This window comes from Artemia franciscana, chromosome 8 (assembly GCF_032884065.1).
Source record: "Artemia franciscana chromosome 8, ASM3288406v1, whole genome shotgun sequence".
Lineage (NCBI taxonomy): Eukaryota > Metazoa > Arthropoda > Branchiopoda > Anostraca > Artemiidae > Artemia > Artemia franciscana.
In genome coordinates this window covers 17,284,407-17,307,397 of record NC_088870.1, presented here as the reverse complement: position 1 = coordinate 17,307,397, position 22,991 = coordinate 17,284,407, and the positions used below count along the sequence as shown (strand labels likewise).

Sequence of the window (22,991 nt, the reverse complement as noted above, 5' to 3'; positions counted from 1 at the left end):
ATATTAAAGATTTGGTTATTTATCGAAACAATTTCGACTTAAAGCAACATGTTTTTTTCTTGTTTAATTCTAAGGGAGATACCCGGTCTGTTTCAGGGCACTCCACACCCTTTGCATCAAAGTTGCTTTAAAACAGAGTTGCGAAGTTACACTAGTCTCAATTCAAAGTTAAAGTAAAAGACATTTTCAATCCAAGTTTGCTATACCGAAGATCATCGACAAAAGAATCGCCACAGTTTAAATGCCAAGAAAAACTTTTTTTAATATCATATATCAAAACCTGATGTTAAAAAATTTCAACATATACGAACACTATTATTTTTATTTAATTCTTTTTATTTAACAATACGCTGTATGTTTTATGCTGCTCCGTACTTTTTCTTTTATTAAAGTCACTTTAAAAAGACAGTTTCCAAGTTACATTAATTTCAAATCAAAGTTAAATTAAAAAACAACATCAGTCTACATCCTTGGGATGCAGTAACACTTGCCTGAATGTCATGTAAACGAATATGCAATCGTGGGCCAGTCTTAATACAAAGGAGTTCAAGGGTTCCAGCCCCACTAAGGCCAGATTTTTATAGCTGGGCGTCTTTTAAATTAACGCAGGCACTTTGATTAATGAGCCTTAATCTAGTTCCCTATCTCCTAAAACAAACTCTATAAATCTAGGAAAAGCTTTTTATCTGAAAAAAAGAGAAATTCATAACAAAATCGCATCAATTACTTTCAGCCACTACTTGCACATCAAACAAAAATAAATATAAAAAGAACTGGAATAACTATCACATCAAATATTTATGCCCCAAATACATACCCTAGAAACTATCCCATAAAAAACAAGCAAAAGGCAAACAAAAGAAAATATTGATTTGAGCACTTTAATCTGTAGGGTACCTGAGATTTCAAAATGCACCACGTGTACATAACATATTCTGTTCTAGGAGCAGTAGCGTCAATTGAGGGGGAGGTTCCCCCGAGATTTTGAAAACGACTTACTTTTTGGTATTTCCATGAAGAAAAATTAAACAAACAACAAAATCGCCATCCTTAGATTCTAGAAAATACATTTTTGCCCACTCCCCTTAATTTCCGTGAATCGACGCCACTGTCTAAGGGCACCTCAAGGTTAGCTACTTAGTAAATTTGGACAAAAATCTTACTAATTCCGTTCTTACTCTTTTTATATCCAAATACTATTATAGTTCCTCTTTATTCTTTCAATACTTCATTAATAAGCCTTTTATACAACTTCTGTGAGACATATTTAGCTACTCAAAAAGAATCAAAGAATAAAAAAGAAGAAAGCTAAGAAATTAATTAGCAAAATTATAACTAACTTATGTCTTTTAATTTTGCTTAGTACCAGTGGGAGCGCCAGTAGTAGGACTGCTGGTGCTTGACAGAATTTTGTAGGCATTTTTATCTTTCTAATTCAGCAGGAAAATACTAAAGTACGCCTAAAATCCGCTTCTTTCAGTTCCCAAAGCTATGGACCTTTGACACGAAGGGATTTAAATTATCCCTGGACCAAAGAACTAAACGCTGTCTAAAAAGAGCACCGGATTTGAAAAGCCCGTTATTTCTATCTGTTATTATTGGCAACACTGTTTTGCATGTTTTGTTATTACAATTGAGGTCATGTTTTAATACTTTGCATTTGTTTTCTAGGTTAATGTTTGCTCTGCATAGTCGTGAAAAGTCATAGTAGATTCAATTCCGGGACAATTCCAGAGTTTACAGATTTTTTTCTGGGTGTGGGGGGGGGGGGGTGTTAACACAAGAAAAACTTTAAAAAACGCATTAAAATTTTCTATCTTCGTTTTTGTTTTGTTTTTACAAGTCGGACTAACATTTCGGGGGGGGGGGGTACAAGCCTCATTCCCCCTGAATTCGGCCTTGTGTCAACCCGCGCCGGTATTACAGACTCAATTTTCTTAAAAGAAGTTAAGAGTTTCACTTTCCCAGTGATTTTACATGGAAATAATTTCTAATACCCCCACTGGCTAGGCACATTAGACGAAAATCTATTGAGAAGAAAAAGCTAATTCAAACAAGTCAAGTTTTCAGCCAGTAAAATGTGGAAAATTTACCTCGTTCAGATTTGCTCTTTATTCACTAGATTTTTGGAGGGGGAGGGGAGGTTTGTCTAGCTTTCCATTAAATGTGTAAAAACAATATTTGACAAAAAAAATATCCTTACAAAAAGTGTTGTTTTAAAGACTTCTTAGACTAAATAACGGTAAGATGCCCCTGAAATAGGTGTCCCACATGTTAATGAATAGGATTTGTTTCTCTTTTTTTATGCACACCGCTAGAATAGATACACAGAGCAAACATCATTGAGTGTTAATTCTAAGCACCTGAAACACTCGAACAATCTACTTGTACGAACAATTTTTTCTAGTGAGTCATTTTTAGTGGCTTTGGAGGAAGTAAGCCCCCTTGTATGCAAGACTAAGAATTTGGATTTTTTTTATCTTATCTGTTTATAAACTCGATAAAAGATAACAATCAGAAAACATATTTGGAAAAAAATACTTTCTAAGCATATTTCGAATGAATATTTACAGAAGAAAACAATAATGAAGAAAGAAAGAAAAGAAGGCCGTATTAAAATTTGACAAAAATTGTTATATCATTGACTATTGAGCATTCAAACAGTTTTCTTTCGATTTTTGCCCCCAGCACTCTTGCCTACTTAACGTTCTAAATTATTCCACCAATCTTTTCCATTATTTATTTTTCTGTTGATCCCATTTTCAAATTATTTTATTCCCATACTTTATCCCGTTGTTTAAATTACTCCATACCTGAAAGAATTATAGAATGGCATACACTTTGATCTAATGAGCGCTTAATTAGAACATCACAAGCATCATGTTTTGACATTGTCATTATTTCCGGAACCTTTTTGGGGTAGATGCAGGTGGTACTGATTGGTTGATAAAAACCCCAAGGCTATTAGAAACTTCCACGTTGACATTAGAAATGCCGATTAACATATGTGGATTGGTACATGACAGAGAGCGAGCTCTCCTTAACTGACAGGTAAACGCATATTTCAGTACTTATAGTATGCTTTTATACACTTTACTTCTTTAAAATTTATAATTTTATATCTGTTTGTTATTTGAGTATTCACTCTTGTCTTTAAACTTTAAGTGCTAGTGTTTATGTCACGTTTTTGTACACCTTGGTCATTAAGGCTTTTGCGCTTTTAAGTTTACCAATATATTATTGATGTTTTAAAACATATTGCCCAAAAGAAAATATCTAGCCTTGAAATAATTTAAATAAAAAAAAATCAATGTACATTTAAATTTTTTATTCATATTCATGTTGAAATACTGAGACAAAGACAAATTGTTATTAAACGATTATTACTGACTTTAGACAATCTTCGCCCATTAGATAGCAAAACAACTTGTGTTTTTTTAAGTTTATATTTCCTATTTTTATGTTCAAGGCAAGAAAAAAAATGAAAACAAAAAAAAACATATTTACACGCTAAAAAAAAGAAAACGACAGCATCATGCACATACTACACTTTTTTTGCGTTGTCATTTTTTCGCCCCAGTCCATCCTTAGAATCCCAAGTTGTAAATTTTACCCTAATTCATAGATAACGCATTTAAACTTCAGCATTCTTTTCCTTTTTTTAAACAATTTCAGCATAAAATTCTGAGCCCCGTTGCAGATACAGAAAAATTTCCCACAGACCTTCTAAATAATATTCGGACACGGCAACACCGCATTACCAAGTGTGGATTTTATTCGTATTATTCTTATATAAGGTATTTTTCGATGCTAACTTCATCGCAAAATTCTAAACACTAATACCAGCTTTTAACATTTTTGCCGCCATCTTCTACAAATCAACTTTTAAGCCTTTGACTATGATCAACCTGACCAATTTCACGTTCTTGCACAGATTATCGTTGAAGAACCCAAACGGCTCTTTAACTTTATACATTTCACTAACATGTATTATCACTAAAATAAGTACAAATAAAAAAAAGTACAAACAAATTTAGTTGCCGTATACTCAAGGACATTTCCCCAATTTCCCAACAAAAAATTAGCGCAGTCAAAAGAAAAACAATAACAAATATTTTTTTTTCGGATTTTTGCTCCTGTAACAGATTTAGCCGAATTGCCTCAAGACAGTTCAATTCCAGGGCTTGAAAGAGAAAAGTAAATTATAGGCATCAAAAAAATATGGCGCTATTTTTATTCATGTCGATTCACACTAGAATATTCTACTATTTAAATTTGAAACCCACTGCATGCAAGCATAATTTTTGTAAATTTTGTCATGGCCGTTTTTAGTACAGATTACAGTATTTTTATATACATTTTTAAACGAATTTTTCTTCAAATATTAGATTGCTTGCTGATTTTTTTTAACTCAAAAAGATATATAGTAGAGCGTGTTCCTTTTTTTAAGTAAAAAAAAGGTAAAGAGAGATATTCAATGTCGTACAGAAATACTAACACTTGAAAATGTACACCAAATATCTATTACGGCATTTTTCTTGTTACCTGGGAACGTACCTCGCTCTCAAGTCTAAAATTTACACCCTTCCACCCAAAAAAAAATATCATGTGTACTTCCCAGTCCGTATACTACCTTTAGTTTAATGTATTTAGATATACAACAAAATAAATCGATGCTATTAATACGTCACTTTTAGAATCGACAACATTAAACACCCTCACCCCCACAAGAATCATATAAGTTTTCTTAAACACAAAATCAACCTTAAAATGTCTAAAACCAAAAAAAGAAAATGCCAAATTTTAATTTTACTTAAGATAAAATTCTTTTGTTAACCAGCATATTTAAAAAAAACCTAACAGACAATTTCATGCCTTCAAGAGATAGAACACCTATATGATAATCTAAACGTCAAAAACTGTATAACTATATGTAAATACACTTAGTAAGAGTGAAAAAAGATGTATCCATAACCCCCCATTTCAAAATTTTCACAAGTTAGAAAATAAATACAAAATCGACAAGCAAACTCTTCAACGAAAGTCGACCTAATAAATCAAGCGTAATTATCAGAAAAGAAACAACCTGGTGATTTCAAAACTTTCAACAGATGCAATATCCGATTGATATTGAGTCCCTCCCATTTTACTGTCAAGGTTATTAACGTGCATCAGCACTTATTACACTGAACTGGGAATCTGGTAGTACCTAATTTAGTACACACCCCAAAAACCAGTTATTCCCCCCCCCATTTCAATACCTAGGCCTGTAACGTGCATCATTCCTTGCTAAAAAAAAAACGGCAATTTGAAATCCCAACGTAAAATTCAATTCTAAACCAAAGTTCTATAGAACTTCACAATTAGTAAATTCATTTTGAAATCGAAACTACAGATTTCTAAATCGATAGCTGTAACACGTTTTATCCTCACTCACTAAAAAAAACTGGCAATCTGAAACTTCCTGGAGATAACATCTGATCGAAAACAGTTCTGAGCTAAAGCATTATTAGTTAGTTCCCACAGCAACAGAAACCTATAAAGCAAATTCCTTGTTTTAAACACCAAATCTATAATATTTATCATCATTTCCTCAAGAGAACTGATAATTTATAAATTTCTAAAAATAACCAATTGAAAACTCGTAGTTCTGAACTATACCATCAACAGTAAGCTTGTATGCAAATGATCCCTCTTTCAATATGTCTGTAACTTTGTATGATCACTTGTTCAACAGCAAATACTGGTGACAACAAATAAAGTCTCATCAGAAGGAAATGGTACTATCGCGGATTATTGATGACTGACTAGCACGAAATAGTTTAATTCACCTTCAATCTTTTACTGAATTCCTCCTGCTGCTTCTGCTTCCATTCAAGTTTAGGTTTGCAGCGTTTCAGCTGTCCATCCCTAAAATATAAAGATAAAATAATAAAAATATGGTATAATAGCAGAACAGCAGCTTTATGCTAAATCTGAAAACTGCGCTTCTGGGTGACCGACACACTAAAACCCCTTTTCTATACATTAAATTTGGCGGTATATCCATTCCTTAGAACATTCTTTCCCAAGTAAAGCATTCTTCTGAGTAAGCGAAAAGCTACCGTGTAGTTACCGTAGAGGAGGGAGAAATGGATATGTAAATTCAAAACAGCGGCCAATTCGCGCCACTCACTCTTCAAAAACAAAAGAGTGAGAAAGTAGAGTCAGAAACAACAAAATGATAATGATAAATAAAAACAGATAATGGGCCACACTTACACACAAGAGTGGAGGATTTGTCTGAAGGACCTCCCCCGGAACAATTAAAATATACCGGCTGAAAACGCATTTTTTTTTTTTTACCCCACTCCCGCCAAGGACAACTGTTCTTCGCTTGATATTTCTCATATCAAGCTCATATCATATGCAACTATTTCATACTTGTATATTTCTCAAAGCAAATTCGTTATAAAGTATGAGAGCTGGCCTTATAGATTTTAATCCTATGCGACTGCAACTTTCAATCTTAAACTACGCGTTTTTTAGTATGTTTGTTCCCACAGATACAAAGGCATCTTTTTCATCTTCTTAAGAGACTTGTCAATAAAGAATTAATTGAGTTTCCTTGTAGAATTTTCACAAGGATGTTTGCTTTTTCTCATTCAGACAAATACTCAGCCAAGAAAAGCAAGTCCGACACTCATTTCCTTTGAGATAGAAACCAAAAGCAACTAGACAGAAAACTAATTTCTGGCCAGGAGCTGATAATCGGGGAAAAGGACTGTGAAAAGGATTTGAGAAAACATAGAAAACAATCTCTGATACATATCCTCTATATTACTGAAAAAAAGGACAGTAAAAGCAGGAAAACTATAAGCAAATGAACAGCTCTCTGAGAGACTAAAATGAACTCGGCTCTATGAGAGACTTTTCGAATCTTCAGAAAAGATTGATCAAGTGGACAGCTTGACTCTGCTAGGTAGTATTTTTAGAAAAGACAGTGGGTGTAGTGAAGATGTTAAAAGTAGAATAGACAAGGCCCAGATTTTTTCCACAGTTAAAAAAAGTTTGGAAGAATAGGAAGATAAGTCTGCAAACCAAGGTTAGAATATTGGTAGCTACAGTGTTGACAGTGGTCAAGTATGGTTCTGAAGCGTATGCGCTCCAAAAACCAAGGAAGATTTGCTAGATGTTTTCCAGAGATGTTGCCTACGGATTGTTTTGGGTGCCCGACTGACTGACCTTATTTCAAACAGTAAGCTGTAAGAAAGGTGTAATTCCATCCCGCTTTCTAGAGCTATAATGAGAGAAAGATTGAAATGGCTAGGGTATGTTCTACGGATGAAGGATGACAGATTGCCGAGTTTGTCCTTTTCTCCTAACCGTCTAGGGCTAACTGGAAAGCAGGTCGTCCGCGGTTGGGATGGGAGGAAGTCATACAGAAAGATTTAAGGGAAAAGGGAACTTCTTGGGAGGGTGTAAAAAGGGAGGCTTTGAATAGATTGGGATAAAAGAGGAGCGTGCGTAGCTGTGTTGCCCTCAGGCGGCTTGTTGCTGCGGTGAGTTGTTAGCAGCAGTTACTAGTAGTAATCAAGCACTGTGAAACATTTATGAGTGAAGTGTGACTCTTTCCTCATGCAAACAGGTAGTTTCTTCATGCACAGGTTCCAGGCTCCCTCCCAAAATCTCCAGTATATAATTTCTTATATTGTCAACATAATTATAAAAATTTGTATAGTACTCCCCCACACCCTCAACACGTGTCCTGGCATACGTGCTTAGAATGGAAGTAACTGGTATTCAATATGGTCCATTGATATTCTTTCTTTAACTGTTCAGTACACAGCTTAGTGATAAAAGATTTAACACTCCCTGATAGAAGCTAAATTCACATTACTAAGATAAGATTTAATTATAAAACACACATACAAGATTATATTTTACTATTCCCCCAAAGGCTCATTGGCCAGTAAAGAAGGGGGAAGACAAAGAATCACTTACTCAGAGAAGAAAAAATATCATTTACTTACACAGAGAAGAGCAAAAAGGGGAAAAACAGCAATAATAATAAATATATAAATACCAATAAAGTAAAACTATAGAAAACAAAAAATAAATAGATTGAATAGACTAAATTAATTGAGTAGACTAAATAGATTCCAATAAAATAATAGCATATTAGAAAAAAAAGATAAATAGAAAAAAGTAGCTTCCAAGGAGTCAAGATTTTAGCAGTTTTTTTAAGCAACCTGAAAGAGTGGCACCTTTGAAATAATCCAAGCAACTTATTTGGTACAATATGACCAATTATCACATTTCAGCTTATTGCTATGTTTCTTCCTACTTCCTGTCAATTTCTTTTGATTACGATTTCAAGCATAAATTTTTAGTATTTTATAAGAGTACAGTTTATCCACTCTTCTGAAATATCAAAAATAACAAAATTCTTACTTTGCTACAGTCAGGAAATTTTGTGCAATTAGATTTTTAGAGTCCCTTCCAATTTGGCTGCATCCCAGCAACCCCTTCCTCCTTTAATGTTTGGATATAGCCCTAGACTAAGCAAAAAAAGTTGACCTTTCTTTTTTTATGGAAATTTGAACCAACTTTGAAGAAAATTAAGTTCAAAAAGCAACGTTAACTCACAAAATCAGCAAAATACTAGATTTAGACGTAGATTTATTTCGACATACACCTTACTACACTACTCATTTGCGTACTCTTTACAAAAATACATGTACATCCACATAATAGAGGACGAAGGAGTGTCGATGCCGATTTGTGTTGAATTTCACGGGGTCTAGTTTAAGCTTTGACTTGATTCGTGCATTCACTGCAGCATCTTTTGGTAAGATGTGGCAGTGCTTAGGTGAAGAAATCAACGTTTTCCCAAAAGAGATTATTAAGTGATCGCACCTATCTTGTAATGATCCAATTCTCAGATTTTCCAGTTCTTGGATATAGTCTACTACTCTACTTCCAGTTATGATTGCTACTGCTCTTTTCCAAAAAGCTTCAATTTCGTGGGAAAGATAGATAGCTTTCCACACTTCAAATTTCAAACTTTCAAATTTATCTTTCTATCCTGTTGTCACGAAACAGGTCATAGATAGAAAGTAGGTATAGATGAAAAATAAAAGATTAATCTGTTGAAAAATACGGATTTAGACAATAGAGCAAGGATTATAGAAGAAATATTATATCATGAATCATGCTGTCCAACACACAAAACTTAGTGGAAATGAGACTGGCTCAGAGATATTAGTTCTTGAATTTGAAAATGACATTGAAATTTACAGCTTGGCTTCGGTTTTAAGTTATGGTCATAGAACGTTAATGAGCCTTTTCAACTAAACAATAGATAACTACAAATATTACTTTACATGAATAATTCAATCCTGTATTTATATATATATATATATATATATATATATATATATATATATATATATATATATATATATATATATATATATATATATATATATATATATAACAAGAGCTAAGAGCTCATATGGCACTTGTGACGAGGCGAGAAGAGCTAAGAGGGAAGAGATCATATGGTATGAGCTCTAACAAAATTCTATGAATCAATAGATTGATTTAAAAAGGAAAATAAGAGGCTTAATGCCGGTCAGGATTTAAAATAAGAGCTCTGAGTCACGATGTCCTTCTAAATATCAAAACTCATTAAGATCCGATCACCCACTCGTAAGTTATAAATACCTAATTTTTTCTAATTTTTCCTCTCCCTTTAGCCCCCCCAGATGGTCGAATCTGGAAAAACGACTTTATCAAGTCAAATTGTACAGCTCCCTGACACGCCTACCAATTTTCATCGTCCTAGCACTCCCAGAAGCACCAAACTCGCCAATTCACTGAACCCCTCCTTCCAACCCCCCAAAGAGAGCGAATCCAGTACGATTCTGTCAATCACGTATCAAGGACATTTGTTTATCCTATCCACCAAGCTTCATCCCGATTCCTCCACTCCAAGTGTTTTTCCAAGATTTCCCCCACCAACTCCCCCAATGTCAAAAGATCTGGTCGGGATTTGAAATAAGAGCTCTGAGACATGAATTCCTTCTAAAAATCAAATTTCATTAAGATCCGATCATCTATTCGTAAGATAAAAATACCCCAATTTTCACGTTTTCCAAGAATTCCGGTTTTCCCCTCCAACTCCCCCCCCCCCCCAATGTCAAAGGATCTGGTCGGAATTTAAAATTAGAACTTTAAAGCACAAGATCCTTCTAAATATCAAATTTCATTAAGATCTGGTCACCCTTTGGTAAGTTACAAATACCTCAATTTTCAAAATTACCCCCCCCCAATTCCACCAAAGAGAGCAGATCCGGTCCGGTTATGTCAGTCACGTATCTTAGACAGGTTCTATTCTTCCCATCCAGTTTCATCCTGATCTCACCGCTTTAAGTATTTTCTAAGATTTCCGGTCCCCCCAACTGCCCCCCCCCCAATTACACTTGATCCGATTGAGATTTAAAATAAAAGATCTTAGTTACGAGGTCCTTCTAAATATGAAGTTTCATGAAGATCCGATAACTCCTTCGTAAGTTAAAAATACGACATTTTTTCTTATTTTTCAGAATTAACCCCCCCCCCCCCCCCAATAGAGTGGATCCGTTCCAATTATGTAAATCACGTATGTAAGACTTCTGATTATTTTCCCCACCAAGTTTCATCCCGATCCCTCCAATCTAAGCGTTTTCCATGATTTTAGGTTCCCCCACCCCAAACTTCCCCCAATGTCACCAGATCCGGTCAGGATTTAAAATAATTGCTTTGAGACACGATATCCTTCTAAATATCAAATTTCATTGAGATCCGATCACCCGTTCGTAAGTTAAAAATACCTCATTTTTTCTAATTTTTCAGAATTAACCCCTCCCCCAACTACCCCAAAGAGAGCGGATCCGTTCCGATTATGTCAATCATGTATGCAGGACTTGTGCTTATTTTTCCCACCAAGTTTCCTCCCGATCCCTCCACCCTAAGTGTTTTCCAAGTTTTAGGTTTCCCCCTCACAACTCCCCCCCCCCCAAATGTCACCAGATCCGGTCAAGCTTTAAAATAAGAGCTCTAAGACACGATATCCTTCTAAATATCAAATTTCATTGAGATCCGATCACCCGTTCGTAAGTTAAAAATACCTCATTTTCTCTAATTTTTCAGAATTACCCCCCCCCCCAAAGAGAGCGGATCCGTTCCGATTACGTCAATCATGTATCTGAGACTTGTGCTTATTTTTCCCATCAAGTTTCATCCCGATTCCTCCACTCTAAGTGTTTTCCAAGATTTTAGGTTTCTCCCCCTCCAACTCCCCCCAATGTCATCAGATCCGGTCGGGATTTAAAATAAGAGCTCTGAGACACAATATAATTTCAAACATCAAATTTCATTAAGATCCCATCAGCCGCTCATAAGCTAAAAATATTTCTTTTTTTATTTTTTACGAATTAACCGGCCCCCCACTCCCCCCAGATGGTCAAATTGGGAAAACGACTATTTCTAATTTAAGCTGGTCATAACCCTGATACGCCTGCCAAATTTCATCGTCCTAGCTTACCTGGAAGTGTCTAAAGTAGCAAAACCGGGACCGACAGACCGACAGAATTGGCGATTGCTATATGTCACTTGGTTAATACCAAGTGCCATAAAATATATATATATATATATATATAAATATATATATATATATATATATATATATATATATATATAAATATATATATATATATATATATATATAAATATATATATATATATATATATATGTATATATATATATGTATATATATATATATATATATATATATATATATATATATATATATATATATATATATATTAAACAGCCCGCTTAGTGAGCTTTTTTGATATTCTTCACTTCATTATCATAAATCGGGAAAGATTGCAAATTATCGTTGATTTGCTTGGGCGGTAGCTCGGACCTTCAGTCCTTCCAAATGGCCTTTTTAGTATTACATGATGAAAATACGTGTTTTTGTATTTAATTTTACACTAGATGAAGGGGGTGAACCATGAATCCAATGAATTATACGTAGCCACCTACCTTGCTTATCATCCAGAATCTATCCTGGGCTCATCGGTGTGAAATTCTTTTGTTAGCAACAACATTGAAAAAAGTAATAATAAATAAAAGGAAATAAAAAAAAAGGTTATTACCCGTCAAGTAATTACTGATTTCAAGTTTATTCATGTAGTCTTTTATTTGTTATGGATATGTGAGAAATTGTAGCTTTAGGAATCAATTTCGTTACTGCGCCCCTCACACTTATTTAAATCACCAGGAATGATGCTAAATGTGGCAAATTAACCGAGGATTCATAATAGCCTTTGTCTATCTATATATCACATCTTGGGTGCATACTTTTAAGGGGATTCGCTACCTTAAAGGATCTCCCTATCTTGTACGCTATAAACTTTTTTAATTTGTGTGGCCAAACTATTTAGAATTGATTGGACAATCATGCCATAACTTGTAGAACTAAGACGCCGACACAGAAAATTAAAGCCAACAACTACTTTCCCCGAAATCTTAGAAAACAATTATACTTCTCCCCTTTTGTTCCAGAGATAGAGATATCAAGGTTAATGAAACTTACATAATTAAAAAGTCTGAATTTTTTTTTCGACTGAACAGAGCAGAATTTTCTTGTTCAGGAAAGTGCAGTCCCTAAAAATAATCTAACACACCTGCTTAGAAAACATTAAAAAATCAGCTCAAACGTAGTATCTTTTGGGTATTTTGACAGCTATGGGAGTTCCCTTTTGTGCTACCCGCCTTGATTGAACACCTTGCAGACGCAGGATGCGTATTATTTATGTTGTATGTACACTGAATAGATAGCACTTTGCTTAATAATGAGTAAGAGATCATTCGTTTTACTTATTTCAAACTAGCATCTCATAAGCCTTTCGAACCGTTGACAAATTTAAGATCCCTTATCAATTTTTACCGAAATCGCTTTGAGAGTTTAATGTGGTGCTTGAAAAATTCACTAATGTGCCCTCTGTTATGAGGCCTTTGACACTGCGTGCCTGATACATACATGGTGTGTATCAGGCTTGGGCTTATTTAGTTGGCTTATTCAAGGGCCGAAAGACTAACGGAAGCCTATTATTTATTCTATCCTTCAAGGGGAATATTGGCTATGCCCTATTGCCTAACTTTTGGGCAATAAAAAAAAATACTGGGTGTTTTTACATTAGCTGTGACAATAAATTGTGCAAAAAGTGCAGTTAAACTCTATTTTCTCGGGCTATAATGAAATAAAGGTCAAAAATGTTAGACCACGTTTTTAGAATGAAGCATGATATATTTCCCAAGACTGCGCTTCTTAATGATCCATTCGAGGCCAAAAAAAAAGCAGGTCGTCCCCAAACAGGGGGGGGGGAAAGAGGTCACAAAAAAGATTAATGAGAAACAAACTTCATGGGAGTTTAAAGGAAATTGCAACTTCTTGGAAGGAGTTAAAGAGGTAAGCTTTGGGATGGAGGAGGCAGCTGTGTTTGCCTAAAGCAGCTTGGTTCTGCAGCGAGTTGATAATAGAAGTGGCAGTAGATGACACATCATTATATTTTGTTATTCTGGTTTTTGATTTTAAACTAAGATGCGGTTTCACATCCAATAGCCTGTTTTTTTTTTTCGACTTTCTTTTGCACTACTTAATTAAATGCTGTAAGAGAGCAACTTCTCATAGATATGAAGTTTGAAAAGGCAAAGAGTGAAGGGTAAAGAGTAAAGGAATAAAGGGAGTACAGAGTGAGGCTTTGAACATAGGAGTGTTCGAAGGAGGGGAAGAGGAGTGTTCGCAGCTGTGTTCACATCAAGCGGCTTAGCGTTGCAGTGAGTTGCTAGCAGTGAAAATAATTGTAAAGGTTATAGTAAACACGTTTAAAAACTAACTTTAGCTTTCTACTTCGCGTAGTCAAAACCACTAGTAGTGAATATGCAACTTACCACATGAGATCTACCAGTCCACCTTGTCTAGCAATGGCTGCTTTAACCCGACTAGCGAAGTCGATGGCACTTTCTCCTTCGTTTCTGGTCATTGGAGGAAGATACCACACATCACAGACAATGGCCCAGCTGGTCATCATCAAATACAAATGCTGCATCATTGAGTACCGACTGCTATTCCAAAACGCATCGCCGAATCTAGCATCATACTAAAAAGAAATTCATACACACATATATATATATAAAGAAAGGAAATATATCTGAAAATTATGTAGAAAAAGAGGCAAAAGATGATACAAATAGATTACATATTTATTCTTTAAAAAAGCAACAAAGGGTCTTGAGAAATCTAAATTTAAAGACAAAATGATCCACTGACATCATGAAATAATGAAATCGAACATTAGCCTAGTGAAAAAGAAAATTAGGCATCGATATTATTGAGTAGTCAAGAGTGGAGTCAAGAATTGAATGAGGTCACAGCTTTCCATAAATTCGAATCAAGATCGGAAATTTTCATAAATAAATATCATTCAAATGACTCTAGGTTCCACAACAAAACGAATAAAAAAAAATCCACAAATTATAGACCAAAAATGTAACGCCGAACTTTCTGGAAGCGCAAATTTTAGCTCTTACTAAAATTTAGGTGGGAAATTCGTAAACAAACATGAAATGTTTGAGAAGACCAAAACTTAAAATAGATTTTTATGGCTAAAAAAAAAGCTCTACATGGATTACATTCACGCATAGTTGACTTAGAAAAGAGCCCGAAAAACGTGAATAAAAGAAAATGTCCTAGCCATAGTATCACAGCCTAACTGAGAATGGCCGGAGGGTGTTCGTTTCTTTTCTCTTGGCGATAAGTTTGAGTTTGAAACCAGGGTGTTGTCCCTAGTTGCTTTTCGCTATTTTTAACTGCTGATGATTTTCCTTCCTGTTCAGTTTTTGACAATTTATTCGCCTGATCCACTGGGAGATCCACGCCTGATCTAGTTGGGAGATCTTCAGATTTTTTATACTTTGTATGCATTTTTAGGCTATAGTCTAAGAAAATTGTGAAAAAAAGGAGTCAACCTCAAACAAATTGCAACAAAAATGATTCTTTCACTACCCGACCCAAAAATATGTGCTGATTCCGAATCCGAAAAGTTTACCGCTCTAGCTTTTTCACAAATTTGAGTTTTTTGAGGTTGAATTTTAGGTTGAGGCAAAAAATGTTGATTTAGTAAATACCAGCAAATGTGATTAGATGTCATCTCTGCGCTCTTTTTTTGCTGATAAACATGATACTAAATGTTTAAGGTCAAAAGAATTGCTTGGGGCTTAAGCTTGGCAAAGCTATTCAAAAATTTGGTCTTCTTCGCTAGCATCGTCTTATTGGTTTCCGGCACCAAACGTTTCGCAGTTAGAACAGCCTGTTCCATTACAATTGCCAAAAGCTCATGTACATTTTAAGCCCTGCTTTTTCCAAGAACGTCACAGCGTCGAACACTCGCTCTTGCAATTACAGTGAAACACTGAGAGAAGGGAAGGGGTTGCCGGTAATCTATCTGAATGCACAGGTCGTAATTCCCCTTTCCGCACAATCCAGCCATACTCCAAAGGATCCAGTCAACGCTCAACATTTTTCCACGCTTGTTGGTGGGAGTCTTTTTGCCTCTACATACTTCCCGGAATTTCCAACTTTGTAGAGGAATTTCTTATAGCGGACCTGGCCAAGACATGTTTCATTTTCTGCAGCCTTAAATAAGGTAAGCATGGCCTTCTCTCCAGCTTTTTTAACGTCGTCTTTTGTAGAAACTGAATCTAGGAACAGTCCGGCGATGTCATGGAAGTTTTTCTTCTTTTTTACGTGGTTAGGTGATGAGGATTTCCCTATGTCACAAATCCGCGAAGTCAAATCGCATCCGAGAAAAGCATGGAAGAAAAGAATTCGGTCGCAAAGTGTCACAAAGTATCAGTTTAGCTGCCAATACATTTCACATACGGCCTCCAGTTTTCTAGGACTTTGACTCGGAATGGAAAAATATCGGTTTACAGTCTCTCTTCGTGTGGTACAGTTAAAGGACTAGTATGTCGTATCTTATCCTAATAAGACAGTGGGTTGGCGTTCTGCCGACTCGACCGCAGTCGTCACAATCATCAGGTCAGCATCGGCTGGTGACTGGTACAATTTACGTCCCGCATCATTAAGGTAGCCAGACAGGACGCTGATGATTGTCTGCTTGTTTTCTGCGTTGCCAAGGAAGTCCCTTTTTTTTATTAAACAAGGCATCTGCGACTGAAAGCTGATCTTAGGACAGCTTTTAGACCTGTTCCTCCTCCCATGCGTCACGTCGTTCAAATTTTCTTAGTTCAAATTTTCTTCGAGAATTTTCAAGTCATCCATCTTAACATATTCATTCATATCTTGGGTGATAGATTTTATGTCGCTCTTTAACAACTCAGCAGACGCACTAATAATGTTCATTTTCTTCTGGTTTTCGTCGCTATCATTTGGTTGTTCGTAAAAGTTTCGCAGTATAGTATGAGCCGTGGGTCTTAATGTGACAACACTAGCCTTACCGTCGGTCTCTGCAGTCACTACTCTATCACCAAGCCTCTCCTTGACAAGCTTCTTCATGTAAAATTGGCTATACACAGGCTCTTCCAAATCACCAAGAAACTGACTCATCATGCTGACCAAATCACGAACTGTTAGCTGTTTGTCATCATTCCCTTCAAAAAACCGCATCACCTCTTCAAATGCTTGCTTTTGACTCAGTTTTAATTTCCTACCTCTCTTTTTTTCGGGTCTGTCAGTCGGATTTCCTGCATGTTTCAAAGGGCGATTCTTGCCAGATGCAAAGTTGCAGTAACGTATTTTGTAGCATAAAACACCTGCTGCATGCAGATCCAAATTCGCTACTAGAATTCGGTCGTGAACTTTCCCAGACCAGTGATCATTTCGCTTTTGACAAAGTCCCATCAGTGTCTCACCGAACTTTGTTTTGCGGATGCAAAATCTGTTTTACTTCTTGTGAGTCTTCTTAAAAACCACTCTGCTCGAATAAAATAAACAGTCAGTTTTAAAATCAAATTGTTCTATCAGGCGATTTGAACTACTCCTCTGGGACTCAGTTTGCTTGACTAAGAATCGCAAGTGCTGACCAATGGCCCTTGCATCTGTGTAAGAACTTCGGCATGACTTGTGAAAACAATCACCCACAACAGCCGTCACATTAGTTCGTTTTCGCTTTTTATTTGATTCGTTTATGGTTCTCGCTCCTACTTCAGTCACAACAAATTGCTTGTTCGCTTCGAGTATTTCTTTCTTACAGATTAAACAAATCATCATTCTAAATTAGAATTCCACCCCATAAAGTGAAGTAACGACTCACTTTAAGCGAAAGGAAAAACAACCTAGTTTCAAATTTTCATGTATTTTTCTAGTTAGAATTAACAAATTAAGATTATCACTCAGGTACCGAAAATATTTTGCAGTTTACATAATAACTTTAGCAATTCTGTTAAAATTTTTAGGAAATATTCTAGTTCCAATTGGCAAATCAGAAATTTAGTTTTTTCTTGTACCTCAAATCTACCTCTGTATCTACCGCAAGCCTTTACCAGCATCAGTTAGAAAGTAGAATTTTTAGACAAAGAATTGGAGACGTGAAAATCCTTCGAAACTCGTGGACGATGACGATTTTCGAAAAAGTCAACTTTTATGTACCTCAAATTTGCCTCAGAGACTACTTCACCCTCTCCATCCTAAACCGAAATTGCTATAATGTTATGATGTATTAGGGATGTTGGTAAAATTCTAGTTAATTGACTTCTTGCTATCTCAGAAAGGGTTTAGGTTAGGAAAATGAAACTTTCAGGGATGAATCCACAGACTAAACTATGTCCTGGGAAGGTATTTTGAAGCAACTACCTCCACTCCTTCTCCCTCTCGAGGGCCCTGACCTTTGATGACCTTTAAAAATATGTGTGTTATAAAAGTGAAACTTTGCAAAATAGATCTTCTGCTTAATTGAAGTACAACAAAATTGTTTTCAGCTTCATAACTTTGCTCAATTCCATTTTATAAGGTTTTAAAAATATGCAAATACATTTCCTAAATAAAAAAAAACAACATTGATATGGCTCAAAATTCTACTCAAATAACAGGAATTGCATTTTCAGAACTAAAGGCAGAGAAAAAGCAACTAGTAACTAAAAATTAAGGTAAAATGTTGTTTTGTCAAAATTTCAATAGGCATAGACCTGTCATGCAGGCAAATTTCAGTGCCCTCTAGAGGGAGAAGGAGTGGAGGTGGGTGCTTTAAAATACCTTCCCGGGACATACTTTAGCCTGTAGACTTATCCCTGAAAGTTTCATTTTCCTAACCTTAACCCTTTCCAAGATAGCAAGAAGTCAATTAACTAGAATTTTACCGGGATGTTAAATCAAACCCTCTAAACCACTTCCTAAATTCGGAATTGTCTTTTCAGGACGGCATTCTTTACATTAAAAAATTCACCCTCGAATTCAACCTCAAAAACTCAAATTTGTGAAAGAGCTAGAGTGGCAAACTTTTCGGATTTGAAATCAGCACAAATTTTTTAGTCGTATAGTAAAATAATCATTTGTATAGTAATTTGTTTGAGGTTGACCCCTTTTTTCACAATTCTCCTAGGACCTCTCCGCCGACCTCACTCTCTTAAAGATTTACGCCCCAAAGAATTCTTTTGACTTTAAACATTTAATTTCAGGTTCGTCAGTACAAAAAGAACGTAGAAATGACATATCTAATTAACCTCAGAAGGAGTATAAAAAAACAAAGCATAACTACAACATCATGTACCCTACTACCACCAATTTAACACTTAACTCCTTCCTTGACACACAGCAATCGAATTAAATAAGTAATTTCAATTATTTAATGCCATTTTGTCCTATCAATTATGAATCCTATTTATTTCATAGTTAAAATCATATTTAGAAAACAATCCATTCTTCAACAGCCTTTTAAATCCACTTGTATCTCAACTACTTTTAATATCCCCATCTAACGAGTTCCGTAATGAATACATTCTTACTTTTTTTTTTACTCTAATTTAACATAATAAATAAAAATATAAAAATCGCTACGCTAGGGAAACAAATTTAACTTTTAAGAACGCATAAAAAGAGCGTAGAAATGACATATCAAATCATATTATGCTGCTATTTACTCAATCAACATTTTTTGCCTCAACCTCAACCTCAAAAACTCAAATTTGTGAAAGAACTAGAGCGGCAAACTTTTCGGATTTGAAATCAACACACATTTTTTAGCCGGATGGTAAAAGAATCATTTGTATAGCATTTTTTTTTAGGTTGACCCCTTTTTTCACAATTTTTCTAGAACCTCTCCACCAACCTCACTCTCTCTTAAAGCTTTAAGCCCCAAACAATTCTTTTGACTTTTAAAATTTAATTATGTTTGTCAGTATAAAAAGAACGTAGAATGACATATCTAATTAACCTCAGAAGGTTAAAAAAAGCATAAATACAACATCATGTACCCTACTACCACCAATTTAACACTTAACTCCTTCCTTAACACACAGCAATCGAATTAAATTAGTAATTTCAATTATTTAATGCCATTTTGTCCTATCAATTATGTATCCTATTTATTTAATAGTTAAAATCATATTTAGAAAACAATCCATTCTTCAACAGCCTTTTAAATCCACTTGTATCTCAACTACTTTTAATATCCCCATCTAACGAGTTCCGTAATGAATATATTCTTACTTTTTTTACTTTAATTTAACATAATAAATAAAAATATAAAAATCGCTACGCTAGGGAAACAAATTTAACTTTTAAGAACGCATAAAAAGAGCGTAGAAATGACATATCAAATCATATTTGCTGGTATTTACTCAATCTACATTTTTTGCCTCAACCTCAAATTCAACCTCAAAAACTGAAATTTGTAAAAGCGGTAAACTTTTGGATTCGGAATCGGCACAAATTTTCCAGTCGGATAGTAAAACGATCATTTGTATATTTTAATCTGTTTGAGGTCAAACCCATTTTTGCTTGACTATTATGCAGAATTTTGCCTTTGAAATAGCTTCTAAAAAAAACAACACAGAATAGTTCCAAACTTTTTGCCAGTCTTTACTAATATTGCCAGTCATTTTACTAGAAGTATAATGAAGATGAGACTTTTAGAAATATTTGTTTTTGTGATTTTTGCCTTGGCCCTGTCATTTTTTTGAAGACTAGGGTACTAATTTTTGTTCTCTGGCTCTACAATTTAAAAATCCCAGTTTCCTCTTACTACTTTCCTACCGTTTTTAGTTGGTACATTATTTTGAATATTAAACTACTTTAATTTTTTACTTCAAACATTTCAAAGGTTTTTACTTTTACTTTAATATGTCTACTTGCTTTATAATTTGTGTTAGAATCCTATTACAAAATGTTATTAGGATTGCATCTCAGGAACACAGGACCAGATATTACTTGAATCATTTTTTTTATGTAGACCCACGTGTTAGTAAAAGTTAAATTTGTTTCCCTAGCCTAGCGACTTCTATATTTTTGTTTATTATGTTAAATAAAAGTAAAAAAAAAGAATGAAAATGTATTCATAACGGAAGTCGCTTGATGGGGATATTAAAAGTAGTTGTGATACAAGTGGATTTAAAAGGCTGTTGAAGAATGGATTGTTTTCTAAATATTTTTTAATTATTAAATAAATAGGATACACAATTGATAGCATAAAATAGTATTAAATAACTAAAATTACTGATCTAATTCGACTGCTGTGTCTTAAGGAAGAAGTCGAGTGTTAAATGAGTGGTAGCAGGGTACATGATGTTGCAATTGTGCATTTTTTTTTATAGCTCCTTTTTTTTAGTTTGTTTGATTATCCCTCCTCCATATCATCCCATGGAATTTGGAAGGGATGTGGCTATGTTAAGTTTTTTGCTAATAGTTGACATTAAATTAACTAAATTAGGGCAATATTTGTAGGATTGTCCGTGTTTTCAGGAAGACAACTTTTTGTGCAATTTACCTGTTGCCTGATGCCTTGCTGATCAGTTTCAGGTCAGTTTCAGTGAATAAGTAGAATAAAATGAAGTTCTTCGTGGTTAAGAGTTAACTACACAGTTGCACCCCTGCATCATACTCTGTTACACGGGTAGTTACCTGGTTATTAATTGTTACGTGATTTTAAATACTTCTTCTAGTATCTATTATTACAGTTGCCTATTCAATTAGAATAATTAATATAATCTGGTTAAACTTTGCAAAGCACATAATTAAATAAGTGCTAAATATATTGGTTCGTCTTTTGTAAATATCATGACAGTATTATTATATTCTAAGGTTTTACTCCCTTTACAAGAGTACTGATGTACTCAGAGTAACTATTCAGAGTAACAAAACTGTAAAGCGAAGTGGCCAGCATTCATACCCATCTGCAGCTGAACTAGGGATTACAGTTATAAATTAGTTAGGGATTACTAAAACAACGAGCTAGACTAACCTTAATTGCAACTGGATAAATGGTACCACCCACTTCAAAACTTCCTTTCTTGAACTGCATTACAGATGTATTGTTGATACAAGTTCCTTCGGGAAATATCAAAATGGGCAATTTGTCAGGATCTTCAACGTGCTCTTTTAGTCTGTAACCAAATGACATTAGTATCATATTCATTCGAATTGAATATATTCAAAATACCCCTAAAATACATTTTTCCTTGATAATTCCATCCATAGTCGGATTTGAACATACCCATAAATTTGAAAAAAAAAAAACAAGAACTAAGAACTCATATGGCACTTGTGACGAGTTCGGAAGAGCCAAGCGCCCATCTGGCATGAGCTCTAGCAAAATTCTAAGAATTTTGTTTTTAAATCAACATCAAACTCATTTGATGTTAATTTGAAGCTAAACAATTAGGGTTTCCCGTCCAACAACAGGGACGGAGGAGAGTGCATACTACATAATGAAATTCACCCCATGGAGCTATATGTACTAATGATTTTGGTTAGGTAAACTCTTGAAAGACTCATTTTGATGTTAATTTGATGCTAAACAGTTAAACAATCTTAAATTTTTTTAGAATGTTACAATTCTAATTTGAAACAGTGTCGATAATTATTTTGCAAAGCAACAATATTGCTTTCAAAGTATTTTTTCTTCGTGTGATCAGTCGTCCGTAGCTAAATAAAAATAAGACATAAAAATTGGAATTTTTCCCGATAAAGGGATTAATACAGAAATTTTTAGAAGCACTTGATTGCGTTTTATTTATTTACGTAAGAAAAATCGCCTTATAAATTACCTGAAGGAAAAGACATGCGAAAAATTGACTCGAGAACAAAAAAAAATGGTTTGAAATATTTTTAATATTGCGAGGTTTCGACAAAAGAAAAAAATTATAAATGGCAATTGAAAGATATTTCTTCCTTGCGAAACGCGGGGTCGAACCTGAAAACTCTTGATCAAGAGTCACAGTCTTAACCACTACGCTGTCACAAGGTATTAAAACTTTTGATTTATCTAAGAATATGTTCAAATACTTTTAATAATATAAATATACAGATGGACAATTCAAAACCCAAAAAGGTAATATTTCGATATAGCACAGCGATCAGAACAAACGAGGAAGGTGCACTTTGGATCTCCAATCGACTTTAATCGAAATATAAATCGGTCCCTATAGTTTGGCACAGGGGACTAGAGAGCAAAGATAACAGGGCGACCCAAAAAGATACGTACCAATATTTTATTCAATGAAAAATCCATTTTTTAGTGAATTTCTTTTCTGTTATATATGTACTAATGATTTTGGTTAGGTAAACTCTTGAAAGACTCATTTTGATGTTAATTTGAAGCTAAACAGTTAGGATTTCCCGTCCAACAACAGGGACGGAGGAACCGTTTATAACTAGCCTATCTTCATCAGGTGATTTGCAGGGTATGAGGTGACTTGGTGGAAAAATGAGTTATTAGCAGTA

The 22,991-nt window shown here is 34.7% G+C and overlaps 1 protein-coding gene across 4 annotated transcripts in view; it reads right to left on the bottom strand.

The window, feature by feature from the left end:
• Positions 1–667: 667 nt before the first annotated feature.
• Positions 668–22,991, bottom strand: part of LOC136030069 (glycerol-3-phosphate acyltransferase 3-like) — an 84,127-nt gene continuing 61,803 nt past the window's right edge. For 3 of the 4 annotated variants that reach the window (XM_065708702.1, XM_065708701.1, XM_065708703.1), the window contains exons 8-10: positions 21,511–21,652; positions 13,988–14,196; positions 2,912–5,910 (exon numbers count right to left, since the gene is read on the bottom strand). In XM_065708702.1, coding sequence (XP_065564774.1) covers positions 5,823–5,910; positions 13,988–14,196; positions 21,511–21,652 — 439 coding nt within the window. In that variant the 3' untranslated portion in view covers positions 2,912–5,822. Of the gene's footprint in view, positions 5,911–13,987; positions 14,197–21,510; positions 21,653–22,991 lie in introns of all 4 variants that reach the window. The other variant, XM_065708704.1, reaches the window with a different exon arrangement.